Below are 21,902 nucleotides of genomic sequence, written 5' to 3' on the forward strand. Positions count from 1 at the left end.
TGAATGTTCCCAAGCTTGAATGGTTCCAAGCTTGAATGGTCCCCAAGCTTGAATGGTTCCAAGCTTGAATGGTCCCCAAGCTTGAATGGTGCCCAAGCTAGAATAATTCCAAGCTTGAATGGTCCCCAGGCCAACATGCATCAGTGGTCCACATGCGAAAGTCCCCATAGTTACCCACATATGTCAGTCCTACCATAACTGTTCCTTGATGGTAGTGTTTTATGGCACAGCTTCCATGAGAACATTTCTGAGATTGTCCTCTTACTGTAGTGCTTCCATGGTTGAATTGGGAACTAAAATTAATCCGTTTATCCCACTTTGACTTCGCCCTTCCCTTCTCTTTGACCCTAAAGGGATTGAGGTAAAGAATCTTATGCACCTTCCGTCCCCTTCTCTCTCCCGTCTCACCTCTGGTGTGGTTGAAGGAGAAGGGCGCTCCGTCCTCCCTTCTCCAGGTAAGGGTGGGGTGAGGGTCACCTGTAGCGTCACACTCCAGCGTCACGTCGTCACCTTCAGCCACCGTCACGTCCTCTGGCGGCCGCACTATCACCGGTGGCACTGTGGGCACCACACGGGCACGGAAAGACACAAGGGTCAAGCTAAATGGTTATGCCCACATGTGCCTTGCTGAGAAGAGCAAGATGACCAAACTACACACCAGAAACAACGACGACACTTCGGTCCGTCCAGGACCATTATCAAGTCGTATGTGAAACAGTTTGTGAATGGTCCAAGACGGAGCGAAACGTCGTCGTCTCCTCATCTTCAGTTGTGTAGTTTGGTCATCTTATCCTCACCCACGTTGTTGTGACTCATAGTCTGCAGGAGTGTATGTTGCACACGACAAGCAGTACATACTGTACATGAACAAGCAGTATACATGTTTTGGATATGAACATGCAGTATACATGTCTTGGATATGAACACGCAGTATACATGTCTTGGACATGAACATGTAGTATATGAACATGTTTGCGATATGAACACGCTGTGTACATGTCGTGGACATGAACACGCAGTATACATGTCTTGGACATGAACACGTTTTACACATTAACAAGCAGGATACATATTTAGCTTATGATCGAACAGTGTGCATACGTTGTAAATAAACAAACAGTATGCATGATTTGGACATGAACAAACAGTATACAGTCGTTATATATTATCAAGAAATATACATCCATTCTGCATAAAGGAACACTATACACACGTACATATACGTGCGGTTGTACTTGGAGGAACATTGTGCATACATACAAATTTATTTATAAAACTAACTAAAACACAGTGGCTGTGCTTGCAGCAAGTTTTGAGAGAGACAGAACGGCATATAGAAACATAATTAAACATCAAGAGACAGAGAGAGAAAAATTAATAATGAAAGAAGCCAGGGAAAGTCACAAGCAACAGAGTGCTTTCACTCACCTACGACGGTGATGTGGAAGTAGAGTTTCTGTGGCGGGACTGTGTTAACCTGGCACAAGTACTCTCCCATGTCGGTAGTGGTGACATTCTTGATGAGCAGAGACCAGGAAGCTCCACCTCGCTCCTTCTGGAGGGACACCCGTTGGTTCTTGGTGATGACAACGGAGTCCACGGTCAACACGGCACGTCCCGTCAGCCCGTAGTGTGTCCAAGCTACCTGCAGCGGGAGACGCGTCAGGTCAAAGCAAGTTTGGGGTCTTCTGAAGGTAGGAGTGAAGGTTACTTGGGACGAGAGAGGTGCTGTGTGCCACCGCCAGACTGCTCTCCTAATTCCCTAATGAAGTTAGTTTACCATCAGTGTACATCCTTATTGCATCCACCATCAGTGTACATCCTTAGTGCATCCACCATCAGTGTACATCCTTATTGCGTCCACCATCAGTGTACGTCCTTAGTGCATGCAACATCCGTGTACATCCTTACTGCGGCTGCAATCAGTGTACATCCTTAGTACATCTACCATTAGTGTACATCCTTAGTCCAACTTCATCGGCAGCCATCAAAACGCATGAACTTTTTGTGCGTCAAAAGATAAAGTGCCGCATTTGAACGAGTGAGAGAGAGCTTGGGGGGTTGGGGTGAGGCCCTCACTAGGACATGCAGGGAAACAATCTTTACTGCTCCATTGTGTTGAGTGATATTCATTCGGAGTCCTTCATTTTTGCTGCGGGAGATGTATTTTATATACTTCCCTCTCGCTCTCCCTCTCTCTCTCTCTCTCTCTGTCTCTCTCTCTCTCTCTCTCTCTCTCTCTCTCTCTCTCTCTCTCTCTCTCTCTCTCTCTCTCTCTCTCTCTCTCTCTCTCTCTCTCTCTCTCTTTTTCTCTCTTTCTCTCTCTCTCTCTCTCTCTCTCTCTCTCTCTCTCTCTCTCTCTCTCTCTCTCTCTCTCTCTCTCTCTCTCTCTCTCTCTCTCTCTCTCTCTCTCTCTCTCTCTCTCTCTCTCTCTCTTTCTCTCTCTCTCTCTCTCTCTCTCTCTCTCTCTCTCTCTCTCTCTCTCTTTCTCTCTCTCTCTCTCTCTCTCTCTCTCTCTCTCTCTCTCTCTCTCTCTCTCTCTCTCTCTCTCTCTCTCTCTCTCTCTCTCTCTCTCTCTCTCTATCTCTGTTTCTCTCTCTCTCTCTCTCAACCATTCCATGAAAAGAATAAACTTTGCCAATTGACTGTTGGAATCACTTAGTGGAGAGAGCGAGATAAACTTCACGAGACCAGTTTCCATTTAAATTACTCCATTTTCTATTGGGCTTGGTGAAAGTGTGTCAGGTAAGGGGGGGCTATTATGCACCAGCTCTACTGGCTCACTCAGACTCTCGCCCCAATATACCAAGGTTAGGTACGGCCAATCTCACCTGGGTACTTATAGTTTCGAACCAACAGTCCTATTCAATGCGTTACTTTTAGTGGGATATGATTTTGATTTGTATTCATTTTTATGACTTTGTCTTCGAAAACACACATTTAGTTCGTTGTCTCTGTGCCGCCTCCTGCACTCTACATTACTCTAATCTATAGTTTCCAAAGTTTGATAACATCACTTACCATAATTAGGAATGGGATTACTATTATTACATGAATTCATTTTAGAAAGATATTCATTCATAAATGCATTCATTAAATTCATTCGCTATTCGAAGGATTTCCCCTTGTTGAGTCCAAAGATTTCCCCTTGTTGAGTCCAAAGATTTCCCCTTGTTGTGTCCAAAGATTTCCCCTTGTTGAGTCCAAAGATTTCCCCTTGTTGAGTCCAAAGATTTCCCCTTGTTGAATCCAAAGATTTCCCCTTGTTGTGTCCAAAGATTTCCCCTTGTTGAGTCCAAAGATTTCCCCTTTTTGTGTCCAAAGATTTCCCCCTTGTTGAATCCTAAGATTCCCCCTTGTTGAGTCCTAAGATTCCCCTTGTTGAGTCCTAAGATTCCCCTTGTTGTGTCCAAAGATTTCCCCTTGTTGTGTCCAAACATTTCCCCTTGTTGAGTCCAAAGATTTCCCCCTTGTTGTGTCCAAAGATTTCCCCTTGTTGAGTCCTAAGATTCCCCCTTGTTGAGTCCTAAGATTCCCCTTGTTGAGTCCTAAGATTCCCCTTGTTGTGTCCAAAGGTTTCCCCTTGTTGTGTCCAAAGATTTCCCCATGTTGTGTCCAAAGATTTCCCCTTGTTGTGTCCAAAGATTTCCCTTTGTTGTGTCCAAAGGTTTCCCCTTATTGTGTCCAAAGATTTCCCCTTGTTGTGTCCAAAGATTTCCCCTTGTTGTGTCCAAAGGTTTACCCTTATTGTGTCCAAAGATTTCCCCTTGTTGTGTCCAAAGATTTCCCCATGTTGTGTCCAAAGATTTACCCTTATTGTGTCCAAAGATTTCCAGATGCTCAATAGTACAACTTACTGTTCCTTCAGCTCTCCACCTCTACTCACATTGTATGTTGCTCACCATAATGTTGACTCACCTTGTAGCTGCCGAGATTCTCCACGACGCAAGTGAGTTTGGCTTTACGGCCCGCGGCCACCGTCAAGTTGTGTTGCGGGGCGGCGAGGGACGGCTGCACATCTGGGGAGACATCAACAGTTCAGTCACGTCAACAAACACGTAACTCATTATAACACCTTAGTGTAAACAACGCAACATTATATTATTTTCTAATGTAAAATTGTTTGCATAACTCTGCCACTGTTAGGTTTAGCTACGAGAATAAGACTGGTTCTCGAAGCTGGTTGAAACCTATTTGGGTGGGTGGCTAGATTTCGTATGTCGCTAGACCTAGTTAGGTGGATTGGCTAGGTTATGCTTAAATGATTATGACAGGCTTTAAACGTTGTTAGGGCTTAGTGAGGATGTTACGCTACGCTGTGTACATAGTCCTAGTTAAGTCATTAGGCAACTATGTGTAGGTAGGCCTAATTAAGCCTTCCTACACTAAGATCATTAGGCAATACGGTTGCTAACCAGGATCCAGTCCTCTTATCCTCCTTGACCTCTTGACCTGGTCATTCCCATTCCCGACCGGCGATTTCCCCGCGGGGATGTTGTTGTTATAGATTCGCTACTTGGAACAAAAAGTAACAAGTAGCACAGTCTATGGTGAGCCCGTAGTTGTCCAGTCATCCTGGGGTTGTCACAACTGTAGATGTTGATAATAAAGGTACTCGTCCGGGGGCTGTCCCTCCTAACTCCCTCCATGTTAACCTGTCGTGGGTGTTGCTGCACGAACCATGGGTGTTGCTGCACGTGTTGGTGCTCTGGTCCAAAAGGTTGTGTTCTCGCTACAAACAACACTAACACAGCACTGCGTGGGTCTGAAACCTTGTTAACCTCCACTGATCAGTTCCCATAAACTGTAAAGCTTTCCATCAAGGGCTCACTTAAAATAAAATAGGCCATAACGAGCCAATATAGAGATAATTACTATGATGATAAAAATAAATATATATATGCACCATTAATTTCATATTACCATAAACTACCTAATAGTTTTTGTATATAAATATTTTTTTCATCAACGATATTAATATTGTTTTATATATATTTGTTGGCATTTTTTTAAATTAAAAAAGTGCAATGAGGATATAGTTTTAAACCTTAAATGTTGTCCCAATTTATCGTAATTCTCAATCTCAACGATGAATATATATGAAATAATTTATATAACCTTGCTTATAGGTAGACAGACACTGAAGGATTTTAATTAAATCTTCACCAGAGGCGCCTCGAAGCTTCAAAGTCTCTTTCTGAACCAATGTTATGATAACATTATATACGGCAAACTGTTATTAATGTCATTTTTATTGACGTAAGAATCTATTTATGGGTTATACTTTGTGATATTTGTATTACAGGCTTCGACTGCTGTGGTCTGTGTTAGCTGCACTTAATTTGTTATTTGTGTCTGTTGCTTGCTCTCAATATTTAGCAACATTTAATAATTGTTATACAACGATGATAATTATCATTATTATTACCTCGTTTCCTACCAGGTGGGGAAGGCAATAGACTGGAGGAAATAGAGGACCATACGAGGAAAAAGGAAATTCAATATTTTAAGCATTTACACTTCCATTATACCTATGCTACTCAAAACATTGTATAAAACACGCCAACATCCCCCTACTCAGGCGACTCCCCCACACCAACATCCCAAGACTTTGTATGACAAGGTCTGCATGGTTGCCGCCGACACATGTTGAACAATTCAACATTCCTTGGACACATACCACGTCTTAGTGAGGACCGTTCATGTGTTCAAAGTCTTTTGCCCCAACATTCTCGTCAACTCTAGTAGTCATTGGCCAACCCTCATTCTCCCAGCTTCTTAACTGAGATAATTTTATCTACTGGATACTTGTAAAACTTGTTAAGCTAAAATGTTCAACCTTACGCCACTCTATCGTATTTTACATAGCAGTGACATGACCATAATAATAATAATAATAATTCAAATAATAATAAAAAAATCATTATAATAATATTAAATATTAAAAAATAGTAATTATTATTATTATTATTAAAATACGACAAGACCAATCCACCGAAATGAAGATTCTCTATAATACTGTGAGCAAGCATGTAAGACAACAAAAATGGGTAATTAACTAGCGGTGACAGAATGAAAGAATTATGTTATGAGGGAGTCAGCGGGTAGGGCAGTTTGGTGACACATTATTAATATTGAGCAGAAACTAGCGCACCTGGTGACTGTGCCACCAGTGAGGAGACATAATGGCTCAGTAGCCATCTAGTAGTTCACTACTGTAGTGCAGGATGAACCACTTCTCTTTCAATCTGCATACAAGAGGCAAGTTGGTACATCTGTCTTATTCATCTGCTCAACCCCCTCTTAATTGTGATAGATTGATCAACCCTTGATCAATCTAAGCCAGATTGATCTATCCCTGTCCACTGAACCAGACTGACTGATCTCTGCATGTCTACTGAGTCTGATCGACTCCATTGTGTACTGAGCCTGAAGTATATATAAACCTGTCTTCTGAGCTGGACTGATTTATCTCTGTCTACTGAACCAGACTGATATACCCCCATGTCTACTGAGCCAGACTGATATACCCCCAATGTCTACTGAGCCAGACTGACATACCCCCCATGTCCACTGAGCCAGACTGATATACCCCCCCATGTCTACTGAGACAGACTGACATACCTCTCATGTCTACTGAGCCAGACTGATATACTCCCCAATGTCTACTGAGCCAGACTGATATACCCCCATGTCTACTGAGCCAGATTAGTCTATCCTATACTCCTTTTTAATACCAGAGCTTGTTTGAATGTACCATTACAAATGTAAAGAATAAAAAAACATTTAATATGTATTTTAATATAATCCAACATATTACCATATGTACAGGTGCACCTACAGGTACACTGCCGACCCCCATGGCACGCGTAACTGCAAATCCAAAATTAATCTTGAAGAAGATCGGTGCCGTAGTTGTGGACACAAAGAATAGCGAGACATCAATGGAGAACTTCCCAACTTTCTTGAAGGTGTTGGGGAAGATCTTCGATAAACTTCTTGTTACGAGACAATAAGAGAAACTTTGTGAGAAACAGATTTAGAGGGAATAGAAGGGCGTCAATTTGATTACCTCAGATGACAACGATATGAAACACGTGTCTTGTTGTTTAGAGGATACATGCGTTTTTATCTTGAATATTGCTGGAACATTTTATATACTTTGGCGCTGAGTGTGGGAACCGAACTGTGAAATTTATATGAATTTATATAGAATTTATATTTACGTTAATTTATATATTTCCATAGCAATTTGTATGATGTTTAGTGGACTATTTCTGCAATATTTCTCACAAATCGATCCTTACACATTAGGGGGGTTTATATTAAATTTATATATGCAGCCAATCAAACTACAGTATTAAACTACATATATTTGTAAATATATATTGGAGATGCCTTATCTTATTGTATGGTAGGCCTAGTCCACCAAGTATAAATAGGATGTAGACACTAAATAATCCTCTGGGTGAGGCTAGCATCCACCAACCAAGTAACTGATGTACCAAGATTAATTTTTGTTTTCCTCTTCTTGTTCCTGTCAAAGAGCACTAGCTGTAAAGCCGGAATCCTAATATATGACAGCTATATCAGATGAGACATTTATATATTATTAGATTAGGACCAAGGACTAATTACCTGTGTTTAGTGGCTTGTCGAGTGTCTTAACCGGTTCGCCCTATATCTACTTAATATTAACTGGCCAGAAATGATTACATAATAGGGTTTCGGTAAGACACTTCCCTTGTTTAGATGTTGACTGCGTGTTGATGATGGAAGAAGCACTAATTTGATCTTCATAACACTTCGTCTAAAGGAGAATTTATAGAAGCTGAATTTGCTCCAGTCACTATGGTCTTAACAATGGCTGACCTTCCTCACCACTGACGCCTGGCTCTCCTTGTCCAGATGTCAATAAGTGATAGAAGGGTCACATTTACTCTATTTTGATACTGATAATTATGTTAATTCAAATGGGATGTTTTTATGATGTAAAAAGTCCAAAGACTACTTACTGTATTAACTATAATTCCCAACAGAATAGCTGGAGAATTTATAGTACTATGTGGTAATGATATCCCGTTTCCTATTGATGTAAAATTCCACTACAAGCTACATTTTCTATGAGTTAACTTGCGTATATAACAGCAACAATATTATCTGCCTATTGTATTAAATATTAGTAAATGGTGTCGGGTTTTCCGACAGTGAGAGCTGATATCTTAATTGAGAGTATCGTATATTTAGACTCTACAAAACAGAAGCGATGTGACTGGGCGGAATTTTAAAATATCCACAAAACGCTTATCCTCACTCTCAGAACAACAATAATCGTAATAATAATAATAATAATAATAATAATAATAATAAATTGTCATCCACACTTCCTTGGAAATAAACATTCCGTGGAAATAAAACCTGCAAACTTTTCTTATTAAGACTACTCAATAGCTCGGTCGATAGAGTTTCGGCCTCACACACGTGTAGGGTCCATGTTTCGAGTCTCCTAGAGTCCAGGTGAATGAAATAATAATAATAATAATGAAGATGAAGGAAAAACTCGTTATTTGTGTTCATGTATTAAAACCAAGTTTTCGGATGCATCCTTCCTTAAGATGCTGTGAACGATGTTCATTGTTTATGAACATTGTTCACAGCATCTTGAGGAATGATGGAGATTACATCCCAAAATTTGGTTCTAATACACTTAACCAAATATTGGGTCTTTCCTTCACCTTCATTCAACCACTTGGGCTGGACGGTAGAGCGACGGTCTCGCTTCATGCAGGTTGGCGTTCATTCCCCGACCGTCCAAATGGTTGTCCACTATTTCTTCCTCTCCGTCCCATCCCTAGTCCGTATCCTGACCCCTTCCCAGTGCTATATAATTGTAATGGCTTGGCGCTTTCCCCTGATTTGCTTCCCTTCAAGCACTACATTATTGTAGTAAGTTTCTCAATAATAATATTAATAGTAATTAACCGGAAACTAATTTCTTTTAAACATGAGAAACATGTTGCGATTAAATCCACTCTGAAATTTGCATGTCTGCAAAGAGTCCAACATCACCCAAATGCTAAGTGGTGTTTAATGCTTTGCAACTAGATTTTATTTTTTTGTCAAAAAGTACACAGAAAAACCATTTGGTTCCTGTTAATGGTGTGTCTAAAATCACTGGACAAACATCATAAAGGTAAAAGTAATCCCCCCGATGAAGGATTTACGTCCAGATTAAAGAGATGTGGTTGTCAGTGAATATTTGGCAAAATCCACAATATACATATCACCACTGATGACTATCACTGCTTGTTGAGTAATCACGCCAGAGTTAGCACTTGTGACAACAATATAAACTTTATCTTTGGTTGATCAGAACTATTCTGACGTTCGTCCCATCCCAGGGGCCTGACAGCTGAGTGGTCAGCGCTCGGGATTCGTAGTCCTGGGGTTCCGGATTCGATTCCCGGTTGAGGGGGAAACAACTGGACAGAGCTTCCCTCACCCTGATGCAGGTGTTCACCTAGCAGTAAATAGGTACCTGGGAGTTAGACAGCTGCTACGGGCTGCTTCTTGGGGGTAACAAAAAGGAGGCCAGGTCGAAGACCGGGCCGCGGGGACGCTAAGCCACGAAATAACCTCAAGATAACCTCTCAAGAAGATCCCTCATATATTATTTAATGAAACTCTTTTAGAAACAGGTCAGCAAAAAGGACATATAGTGACTTTTACTATATAAACATCTTAACAATTAATGGCTAATAATTTATTAGGGTATTCAATAAATTTCTAACATACCCATCGGCAACTAAGATAACTAACAAACAATGTGAAAATTACAAATAATAATAATAATAAAATATTAATATCAAACAAGAGAATAAATGTAAAATCTACTCGTATCATACTAAAAATAATAATAAGTAATTTTTAAACAATCCATTATCAAACATTATATATATTTGTATCATTATTGCTTTTGTTGTTGTTTAGTTCAAAGTCTTCGTTATAATGCATATATAATACACCATACCTATGATTATTACTACGTATATTATATTGCTGACATTTTTCCAATTTCCATAGGATTTATTGCAAGTATTTTACACTTAATAAAATTTTCCTGGTGTTCCTTTACTAAAAATCCATTCAGCCACCATTAACGATGTGCTTTTAACTTTCAGTGTCACATGGAGTCATTAATATTATTTATTGTACGTTGGCTGTTGGTAACGACACAACTCTGGCTTGGTTATTCTGGCTCGTTATTCCTTCTTTACAAGATCAAATCTTAAACTTTTCCCACCGAGATGTGTTGCTTTTAGTTTTTTACTAAGTAACAAAGGTCAGTAATTGAATTTATATATATATTATACATATATATATATATATATATATATATATATATATATATATATATATATATATATATATATATATAAATATATATATAAATATATATAAATATATAACTTGACTTTGACAATGGTAGGATGAATGTACGTATAAGCAGACAGTTGATAATTGCAAAAGAGCATACATGTACAACTTCGACAATATCTCACTCACAACTGACGTTGTACCTGTCGAATATTTACAGTGTTCCTTGTCGACACAGATACACTGCACATCAAACACTCTCATCCACCTGTCATCAGCCAGGTGGATGCATTCTTAGATGCATTCAACAAGACGAAGACATCACTGCCAGTGTACACCACATCCCCTGTCTCAGCAGACTAATGAACAAATTCCGAGCAAGATTTAGATATATCTGTCACTTTTTCCCCCCTGCGCCTCACTTTTCTAGAGAATGTAAATTAACTTTTCTTAAGATCTTCATAAGGGAGGTTTCTAAGCCGTGGGATTAACTTTGTCAACCTTCTCTGCGCAGTTTCTAAAGGTCGACCGGTCCTAAACCTTAATTATCCTGGATGTCGATAACTAATTAACCTTAAAAACTACTCTGCATTCATAGTTGGAGTTGTCAAGTTGTGTTCATCATTTTTAATATGAGGCAGAATCAACGTTGTTTGTAGTCATAGACGATGTGGACTACTGTACTGGTGCAGGTGGTGATGTACACTACTATAATGGTGCTGTGGTGATGTACACCACTATACTGGTGGTGGTGGTGATGTACACCACTATACTGGTGGTGGTGGTGATGTACTCCACTATACTGATGATGACAATGCTGGAGTTTCTTTAATTCCCATTGTGTTCGTATTGCGCTTCAATTATTATGTGTTGCTGTTCCAAATCCTCTGTGTATTTTGTTTTGTTATTATCAGGAGCTGGAATCTCAGTAACAAGTGAAGTCCGATATGGTTGTAATTCAATAACAAGTGAAGGCCAGTATGGCTATAATTCAATAACAAGTGAAGGCCGGTATGGCTATAATTCAATAACAAGTGAAGGCCGGTATGGCTATAATTCAATAACAAGTGAAGGCCGGTATGGCTATAATTCAATAACAAGTGAAGGCCGGTATGGCTGTAATTCAATAACAAGTGAAGGCCAGTATGGCTATAATTCAATAACAAGTGAAAGCCAGTATGGCTATAATTCAATAACAAGTGAAAGCCAGTATGGCTATAATTCAATAACAAGTGAAGGCCAGTATGGCTATAATTCAATAACAAGTGAAAGCCAGTATGGCTATAATTCAATAACAAGTGAAAGCCAGTATGGCTATAATTCAATAACAAGTGAAAGCCAGTATGGCTATAATTCAATAACAAGTGAAAGCCAGTATGGCTATAATTCAATAACAAGTGAAGGCCAGTATGGCTATAATTCAATAACAAGTGAAGGCCAGTATGGCTATAATTCAATAACAAGTGAAGGCCGGTATGGCTATAATTCAATAACAAGTGAAGGCCAGTATGGCTATAATTCAATAACAAGTGAAAGCCAGTATGGCTATAATTCAATAACAAGTGAAGGCCAGTATGGCTATAATTCAATAACAAGTGAAGGCCAGTATGGCTATAATTCAATAACAAGTGAAGGCCGGTATGGCTATAATTCAATAACAAGTGAAGGCCAGTATGGCTATAATTCAATAACAAGTGAAGGCCAGTATGGCTATAATTCAATAACAAGTGAAAGCCAGTATGGCTATAATTCAATAACAAGTGAAGGCCAGTATGGCTATAATTCAATAACAAGTGAAAGCCAGTATGGCTATAATTCAATAACAAGTGAAGGCCAGTATGGCTATAATTCAATAACAAGTGAAGGCCAGTATGGCTATAATTCAATAACAAGTGAAAGCCAGTATGGCTATAATTCAATAACAAATGAAGGCCGGTATGGCTGTAATTCAGTCACCGGATTTGTTCCTGTTTTTCATTCTCTGTATGAGTTTCTTTTTTCAAATTATTCATCGTATTCTGTTTGTGAGTTCTCTGACATCTTTATTTATTCTTTTGTCCTAACTTTTATATTGTTTTTCTTCCTCGATCTGGTAATTACCAGGAGAGAGCGCTCAGCCAGGGTGACTGTGGCACTTGGAAGGGATAGGAGTTGGACAGTGATAGGTAGACATCAGTGGGGCAGGGATAGGTAGATAGGAGTGGGACAGGGATAGGTAGACAGGTGCGAGGTAGCAATAAGACGACAGGATAAAAGGCGGGATACGAAATGAGGATACGACTATGAGAGGATTTTGTGGGTGTAGGTGTTGAGGTGTGGGTGTAGGTGTTGTGGGTGTGGGTGTAGGTGTTGTGGGTGTGGGTGTAGGTGTTGGGGTGTGGGTGTTGGAGTGTGGGTCTTGGGGTGTGAATGTTGGAGTGTGGGTGTTGGGGTAAGGGTGTTGGGGTGTGGATGTGGGTGTTGGAGTGTAGGTGTTGGGGTGAGGGTGTGGGTGTGGGAACAGCTAGCGGGTATATATATAGCGAGAGGGAATAATCTTACTTAATACACTAGGGTCGACACCCCGTACCTAGACACGCTCCCCGCCGGCCCTCTTAATGGAGTTGTAAATCTGCATATTGAGCGAGGAGTCTCTGTCTGCTGGGCTCTCTCTCTCTCTCTGCTCCACCTTCCCCCCCTTCCACTTTCTGTCTGTAGTGCTCTTTGATTCTCTCTACACCCTGCCCCTCTCTCCTGCGGTGCTTCTGTGCTTCCTCTACAGTGCTCTCTGCTTCTCTACTCCCTTCTCGTCGCTTTCTGCAGTGCTCTTTCTTACTCTTTCTTGATTAGCCTTCCTTTCTCTTGTTTTTTCTTTCATTCTCATTCTCTTTTTCTGTCTATCTCCTTTTCTTCTCTCTCGATATCCCCCCCCCCTAGTCTTTATGTTTGATTACATTTAAGGTGTACATAAAAAAAGTTAACTCATTCTCAATATCTGACGTTCTATTTACTGTCATACACCATCTGGTGTGTGTATCTGTGTAACCTTCCTCCATTCTTCATGGCACCTTCCCGTCCAACGCCAACCCCCGTCCCTCCCTCCTTCCATTCCACCCCTCCCTCCCCTCTCATACACTAGTAGGATAGGCCAAGTTTGTATTCTGTGATACAAGCGGAGAGTGTGGGCGGGAGGCCGACTGTCCTGCCCTGGTGCCTCACTCAAGAGGCCCCGCTCTACCCTACTGTTGGGCTTCTTCACCACTAGATGACTGGAAGAAGGGATGGGTGGAGGAACGAGTGAACGGAACGGAACGGAACGGAGCCTGGTGGACCAAACTCTCACAAGTCGACCCTGGCCTCGGACCGGGCTTCGGGATTAGAACTCTCAGAACTCCATCAAGCAGGTATCAAGGATAAATGGGTGAATAACTGGATTGGTGGATACATAAATGAATGATAAACTAGGTGAAGGATGAAAAATGGAGACGAAAAGGTTTGAGACAGAGGAAAAACGAGCAGAAATAAGTGAATAAATGAAGAAGCCGAAATAGAACAAGACGAAGAAGCAGATGCTCAGCAAATTTTCATTAGTCTCGACCAAGACAATTCTTCGTGTCTGTCGCTCCAGTCCAAAACATCATTTTCTTCTTGACTGCTTTTCATTCGCTTTACTTCATTTCGTCTTTCTTTTAAATTTTTTTTGCCTCATCCTTTCTGTTCAATTTCCTCGCAATTGTGCGTCTGCTATTTTCGACACCACTTTGCCGTCTAAAACCAGACAGGTACCCGACGTTACTCGGGCGACGGAGTCTGCACTACTCACTGTTACATTACTTTATCCATCTTTACTATCCACTTTCTTCATTACTGTAACCATCTAGAATACAAACACACACACACACACTGATCCTGTGTGAGGCTAGCCCCAAATATCTCGCCTTCAACTTTAAACACACCTTGTTTTTTTAAATATTGACTGAGTCATAGTTTTAATCATTAGAGAAGTGATCCGGGTGGGTATAACTTGATGTATCTCCGTAACTACCCGTCCAACCATCTCTCATTTTGTTTCTCACTCTCTCTCTGTTTTCTAAATCATCTATTCAATATCGTGTAACTTTCCAAGTATCCACAAATTCTGTGATTCCAACACGTCCTTTGATGTGTTGCAGCAACTAAGTGGCAGAATTATAATTCCCATGATGAAACGCCACTCTGTTCCGTTCCTCCTTTCTAACTCCAATTTAACTTTCTTCCTACTCCCTCTACATTCCCTTCCAACTCCCCACTCCCTCCCAACCTTTCACCACTCCAAAGCATTTAATCCTAAAAATGCTCCTGGGTTCTACTGCCGGGAATCTCCTTAAAGAGAGCAGGATTATGGTTCAGGTACATGATATTTTTTGCTGCTCTTTCAGTTTCATTTTTTTTTTTGTCTTTCTCTTGTTCTGATAATGTCCTTTGTGTTTCTCTCTCTCTCTCCTCTCTCTCTATCTCTCTCTCTTCCTTTCTCCTCTTGCTCCACACATTCTCAAAATCTCAACGATAAAGCAATCTTGAATCGCCAATATCCTCATTTTGTGATCGACTCTTCGTTTGCAACAGCAAAGGCAACATCGTACGGGGCAATCCGATGCCACACTGCACAATATCCACGCTCGAACTCCTTTTCATCAATATAAGACGAAATGTTTATTGGTTTTGCAATTAAAAGGAGTTTACATAGACTTACAACAATATATATATATATATATATATATATATATATATATATATATATATATATATATATATATATATATATATATATATATATATATATATATATATATAAAGAAGGGGTACCACCTCTGGTGCAAGTGTAGGGACCCCATAGTCTCGAAGAAGAAAATAAAGAGTATTCAGAGAAGACCTTGTGGATTCTCACTGAACACTTAGATATTTTCTTCTGCTACCATCCCTATTCTTTTTGTATGTATAAATTTATTTTTTTAAGTTAAATGCTAATGAACTTACACCCCACCATGCTTGTACTCCAGCGACAATATTATTCCTGTCATCATTACTGGCATAATGAACCACAAGGCTAATTGTGGCAGGTGGTCTTGCCCTGGTTGAGGCAGGTGTACGCAAGGTCGGTACCCATTCACTTATGTAATTATGAGATCGTATCCAGGATTAGCGTTTATAATGCGCTGACGAGAGATAAGACCTCATAGCTTGTAAAATTCATGTAGGAATAATAATGGGTATCTTACTTATTCCTAATAGTACTTAAAATAAAGAGGAGGAGGGGCAAGGGGAGAAAGAGTGTGTGTGTGTGTACTCACCTAATTGTGCTTGCGGGGGTTGAGCTCTGGCTCTTTGGTCCCGCCTCTCAACCGTCAATCAACAGGTATACAGATTCCTGAGCCTATTGAGCTCTATCATATCTACACTTGAAACTGTGTATGGAGTCAGCCTCCACCACATCACTTCCTAATGCATTCCATTTGTCAACCACTCTGACACTAAAAAAATTATTTCTAATATCTCTGTGGCTCATTTGGGCACTCAGTTCCACCTGTGTCCCCTTGTGCGTGTGCCCCTTGTGTTAAATAGCCTGTCTTTATCTACCTTATCAATTCCCTTCAGAATCTTGAATGTGGTAATCATGTCCCCCCTAACTCTTCTGTGTGTGTGTGAATGTGTGTGTGTGTGTGTGAGTGTGTGTGTGTGTGTGTGTGTGTGTGTGTGTGTGTGTGTGTGTGTGTGTGTGTGTGTGTGTGTGTGTGTGTGTGTGTGTGTGTGTGTGTGTGTGTGTGTGTGTGTGTGTGTGTGACTCTACAGTGAGACTCTACAGTGAGACTCTACAGTGAAACAGTACAGTGAGACAGTACAGTGAGCCAGTACAGTGAGACAGTAGAGTGAAACAGTACCGTGAGACAGTACAGTGAAACAATACAGTGAAACAGTACAGTGAGACAGTACAGTGAAACAGTACAGTGAGACAGTACAGTGAGCCAGTACAGTGACACAGTACAGTGAGACAGTAGAGTGAGACAGTACAGTGAGACAGTACAGTGAGCCAGTACAGTGAGACAGTAGAGTGAAACAGTACAGTGAGACAGTACAGTGAAACAATACAGTGAAACAGTACAGTGAGACAGTACAGTGAGACAGTACAGTGACACAGTACAGTGAGACAGTACAGTGAAACAGTACAGTGAGACAGTACAGTAAGACAATACAGTGAGCCAGTACAGTGAGACAGTATAGTGAGACAGTACAGTGAAACAGTATAGTGAGACAGTACAGTGAGACAGTACAGTGAAACAATACAGTGAGACGACAGTACATTGAGCCAGTACAGTGAGACAGTACAGTGAGACAGTACAGTGACACAATACACCGCCAACACAATACACTCACAATGTCAGAAAGCAACACAAACTATCAATATATATATCTCAGGCCTTATATAGACGCTATGCCAAGGTGACGTTCGTCTCGCGTGACCAGGTTACCTGTGTTCAAGGACTAGAGTGGTACCTACAGGGACGAAGATTACATATGTATGCACCTACACACGATACTAGGTACATGTATAACGATTTTGAACAGGTAGTTTGGAGCCAGTTTTACGAGGGCTCGTGAGCAGAGGTCATTTTAAGGACTTTGACCCTGAGCGCCGGTGTCCCTTAAGTGGGTGGAACTAGTCTCTTGACTCGTGACTTGCCTCGCAAACTTATTTTTTTAAACACAAAATGACGCGAGTTACCAGCAGTTAACCTCCCACATCCACTCCCTCTGAAACTCGATAATAATAATAATAATAATAATAATAATAATAATAATAATAATAATAATAATAATAATAATAATAATAATAATAATAATAATAATAATAATAATAATAATAATAATTCAAATAATAATAAAAATTAATAATATATTTTATCTCCATTATTTTTGTATTTTTTTCAAGGTGTAGTAAATATAGTCAAACAGGAACAGTGAAAATATAACAACTCTCACATGTGATGCAGAAGCAATCAAAACCCACAGGACAGTGGTTACAGTCACAGCATACAGGGACAATGGTTACAGTTACAGCATACAGGGACAGTGGTTACAGTTACAGCATACAGGGACAGTGGTTACAGTTACAGCATACAGCGACAGTGGGTACAGTTACAGCATACAGGGACAGTGGGTACAGTCACAGCATACAGGGACAGTGGTTACAGTTACAGCATACAGGGATAGTGATTAGTTACAGCATACAGGGACAGTGGTTACAATTACAGCATACAAGGACAGTGGTTACAGTTACAGCATACAGGATCAGTGGTTACAGTCGAGAAACACAATTAAATTGATGATAGTTACATCACATGTTTACATCACATGTATACAACAAATTCGGCAACAGCACGTAATAGTAATACTATTACAGAACACACACGTACTGTTAAATACAATTACAACCGAGAAACAAAAACAAAAAAATCCTTTTTATTTGCATATTAATCTGTGCACTTCACAGAACTGCGAAGTTTTATAGGAGAAGCCATCCAGTGGCACAACTCTGAAGGCACCTTTATTGATTCTCTTTTCCTCGGTGCTTTCAAAGCCTTTGACAATGTTCATCACTCCCAGGTTGTCAGAGAAATGATAAGCTAAAACGTATATTCGGTAACTTTTGGATATATCTTGGTAGGTCACCCAAAATGCCTGGTATATACAATGCAATGTCAGTTCAATGCCAGATAATAAACCTGTATATACCGTGATATATCTAACAAGATACCTGTAAAATCTTTTGTAGGTCAAACACGATATCTAGACTTATCACTGTAGCTTATCTTAGATACCTGTATAAATATCCCTTGGTAGAGCATCCAAGATGCTTGTATACAAGCATGCTTGTATACAAGATGCTTGACTGTATATTCGTTGGTAGATCAGCAAAGTATTTGTTATAACAAAAATTGTTCTACTCATTACATACTGTGTAATAAAGTTCAAATACTTAAAATCTGGTCAAATGTCTGACACATTTGTATTACTAAGGTACGATATGGTGAGGTTGATTTAATTAGATTAGCATCTTCTGTGAATGCAACTGACCAAATTTTTGATATATTGGGAAAATAATGTCTTCGTCACTTTTAATCAAAGCTAATATGATATGTTGACCAAACCCCACACTTGAAATTGAAGAGACGACGACGTTTCGTTCCGTCCTGGACAATTATCCAGTCGATTGTGATGAGACGAAAGAGGCAAGGCTATTTAAGTAAGGCAAGAGAGAGGTGAGGAGACGGATAATATGGTATGAATCAATGGTTTTAGTTAACACTTTCATTTTCTTAATATGTAGTAAATAGTCCAGAGAAAAACGATTTCCCTGGAATACATATTGAAAACATCTGGGTCATGAAATCCTCAATGGGTCCACTTTTCAACTTTTTCGGTGCTTTCCGCGACCTGAAAGTCAGGCTAAAACTTTATCGAGTGACTTTTACCGTCCAGGGACATGGTCGATAGTAACTTATCATCTTAAAGGTTAAATTTGTACTGATGTACATCTTAGGAAAGCTGCAATTGGGACTCGTGTTAGCCAGTGATAAGTTCTGAATGGAAGAAGTGTTAGAAATTCCCTGGCTTGATGTCCACACCTGTGCTGCCTGGCTTGATGTCCACACCTGTGCTGCCTGGCTTGATGTCCACACCTGTGCTGCCTGGCTTGATGTCCACACCTGTGCTGCCTGGTAATATGTCCACACTTTTGCTGCTTGGTAATATGTCCACACTTGTGCTGCCTGGTAATATGTCCGCACCTGTGCTGCCTGGCCTGATGTCCACACATACGCTACTATCATAAAAGCTTCGTTTATCCGGTTGACTGTGTTAACTCTGTTCTCTCAGTCACTCATTGCAGACCTCTGTCCGTGCTCTAAATATCGATAAAATTCTAAGGAAATTCTCCCTGAGGGTGAGTGACACGTGTGACAGAGTTGCGAGAGTGTAGACAAGGATAAACAACAGGTTAGTTGGGATGCCTCTGTTCTCTGGACAACACTTCGGGGATTTAGGAATTTTTGTTATGATGAAATGACTTTTTACTAAATAATCTCGCCCTTGACCACGATTTTTTTCATTCAAAGTGAAGTGTAATTCATGGCAGTTCTCGGACTGTTTAAGAAGCAATCCGTTGTCCACGTCCATTTATGCGCAACTATTAATGAATAAACTGTCTCTTATATGCAGGATTTCATACATTTGTTTACAACTTACGATCTCCATATTGTTCTACGAAAGTTTATACCTCCTTATTGTTCTTCTTACCTGTGTACATCACACAAAATTTCGTAATATTTTCACTGGAGAAGACAAATTTTACTTCTCTTTAAATGCTACCAAAACCTCAAACATCTGCAAATTTCCAGTTAGATTCCCACAGATTCCAGTGAGTTTCCAATTAGCAAAATTCCACCGCTCCGATTCCGGTGACCACATTCTAACGGTCCAATTTACGTTCATAAATTTTGACGGTCAAATTCGAAGCAGATAATTCCAGGTCTCGAGTGTCACTCAGCAAATTCCACTGACGATGGAGTTGCTAGTTAGTGCCTTCTGACCACCGAGAGTAACTTAATAACGCTCACGCTCAGCTGCCGGCTGGTAAATAGTGAGACAATAGTTCAAGTTAGTATATTAGAAGGGCAGACACTGGAGGTATGGAGACAGTTTGTATGGAAGGTGATACAATATACAGCAGGCAGTGCGTGGAAGCTGTCAATGTCATATATATATATATATATATATATATATATATATATATATATATATATATATATATATATATATATATATATATATATATATATATATATATATATATATATATATATATATATATATATATATATATATACAAGCTCTATTTTTTGTTTTATTGATGGGTTTAAATGTGTTTAAATTAAAAGCTTGTCAGAAGATGTGGGAACTGCCTTAGAGGTTGTCAAAAAAACTGAAACGGTTTCATAACTTCTCAGCTGTACTAGACACAATCAAATTGTTTATAAAATATTGGTGAGAAGAAACTTTTATTTATTGCTAAATTTCAGATTAATTACAATGAGCAGAAATTTTTGCAACATGGATAATAGTCATGTGATGTTGATCAAACCACACATGGTGTGAGTTATTTTGTTAATAAGAATGACAACATCTTGAGACTTAATGAGTGTCAACCTGTTATCTTTTCAAGGCACGGGGTTACATTACAATAAGCATAGAAGTAAAAACTGCTTGCCATTTGTTGTGATTCAATAGATGTAATTAGGTTAATGCAAGATATCCTAGCATCACGCGGCATTCTGCCTAAAAGAGGAGTTGGCGACGAATGTATTTCCAGCATCACCCACCTTTTGACCCCACCCACCTGTTCCACAAGCTGAGCACCGACTTACAATATCTCCTCACTTCAAAAAAAAATGTTCGATATTGTACTGTCCCATACATATATCGGTATCCCATGCATATTATTGATTTAATGATTACCGTTGACTTCGAAAAAGCCATTCAATCCTGAACAAATTAGAACTCCAGTCCTCCAAACCTTCAGGAAGCAGAGAAAAAAATTACAAATAAAATGGATCCCTATTGAAGGTAAATATTGAAATTAATTTGAAAACAAATTTGCCAAACATGGAACACGTGAAGTGTGATTGTAAATATTGCAACCAGCATCAGTCGACTACATAGGACTATAAAACAGTCTATCCTCCTGTTTAGATAGTCCTTATGGTGAAGATGTGGACCGTCGTACATATATGGATGTCATGGACAATTAGAGAGTAGAATTTGGCATTACTGAATGTGGACAAACCGGCAAAGGTTTTATATTTATGTTGTTAATAAACCTAACCTAACCATTCTAGTACTAATACACGTTGAGGCCTAATATAAGACATATATTAGCTAGGCCTAGAAATATTTAATTTTGGTTCTTAGATATATTTTTCCCATCTACAGCAATCCACCTGCTGTAGTCACCACCTGGGGTGAAGAACACCATCTGCCTGGTACAGAGATGTTACAGCGTACAGCCATCCACCTGCTGTAGTCACCACCTGGGGTGAAGAACAGTTCTAACACACAAAAAACCAAAAGGCTGTTCATGTGCTTGAGAGACAAGAACCAACACGACATTTTGAAACAAAGAGCATTATTTTTGGACGACCAATTTAACATCCCCTCAACAACTGTCTTCTCAACTGCAGTAATTTCAAGCAGCTAAGAAACCACCCATAAAGTGAAACTGAATTACTGGCAGGTGCAACCAAAGATGTAGTTAATAGATACTCAAAATAAATCACTAATTTCCATCTCATATAGATAGATAAATAAATAATTAAATTGCACAGGGAATGAAGTTATGTTTACGAATAAAAATAAGCAGTAGTGCTGGACATTTAATGTGAAGAAAAACAAAAATGGGTGATGGTGTGGGAGGGTGAGTGGTGGTGTGCGGAGGGTGGGTGGTGGTGAGGGAG

At 39.7% G+C, this 21,902-nt stretch overlaps 1 protein-coding gene across 1 annotated transcript in view; it reads right to left on the bottom strand.

The window, feature by feature from the left end:
• Positions 1 to 21,902, bottom strand: part of LOC123773060 (uncharacterized) — a 161,223-nt gene that overhangs the window by 116,876 nt on the left and 22,445 nt on the right. Inside the window, exons 2-4 of the mRNA XM_069315198.1 lie at positions 3,919 to 4,019; positions 1,429 to 1,645; positions 409 to 558 (exon numbers count right to left, since the gene is read on the bottom strand). Of these exons, the coding sequence (XP_069171299.1) occupies positions 409 to 558; positions 1,429 to 1,645; positions 3,919 to 4,019 (468 nt within the window). The remainder of the gene's footprint in view (positions 1 to 408; positions 559 to 1,428; positions 1,646 to 3,918; positions 4,020 to 21,902) is intronic.

The sequence above is a fragment of the Procambarus clarkii genome, chromosome 81 (assembly GCF_040958095.1).
Source record: "Procambarus clarkii isolate CNS0578487 chromosome 81, FALCON_Pclarkii_2.0, whole genome shotgun sequence".
Taxonomy (NCBI): Eukaryota; Metazoa; Arthropoda; class Malacostraca; order Decapoda; family Cambaridae; genus Procambarus; species Procambarus clarkii.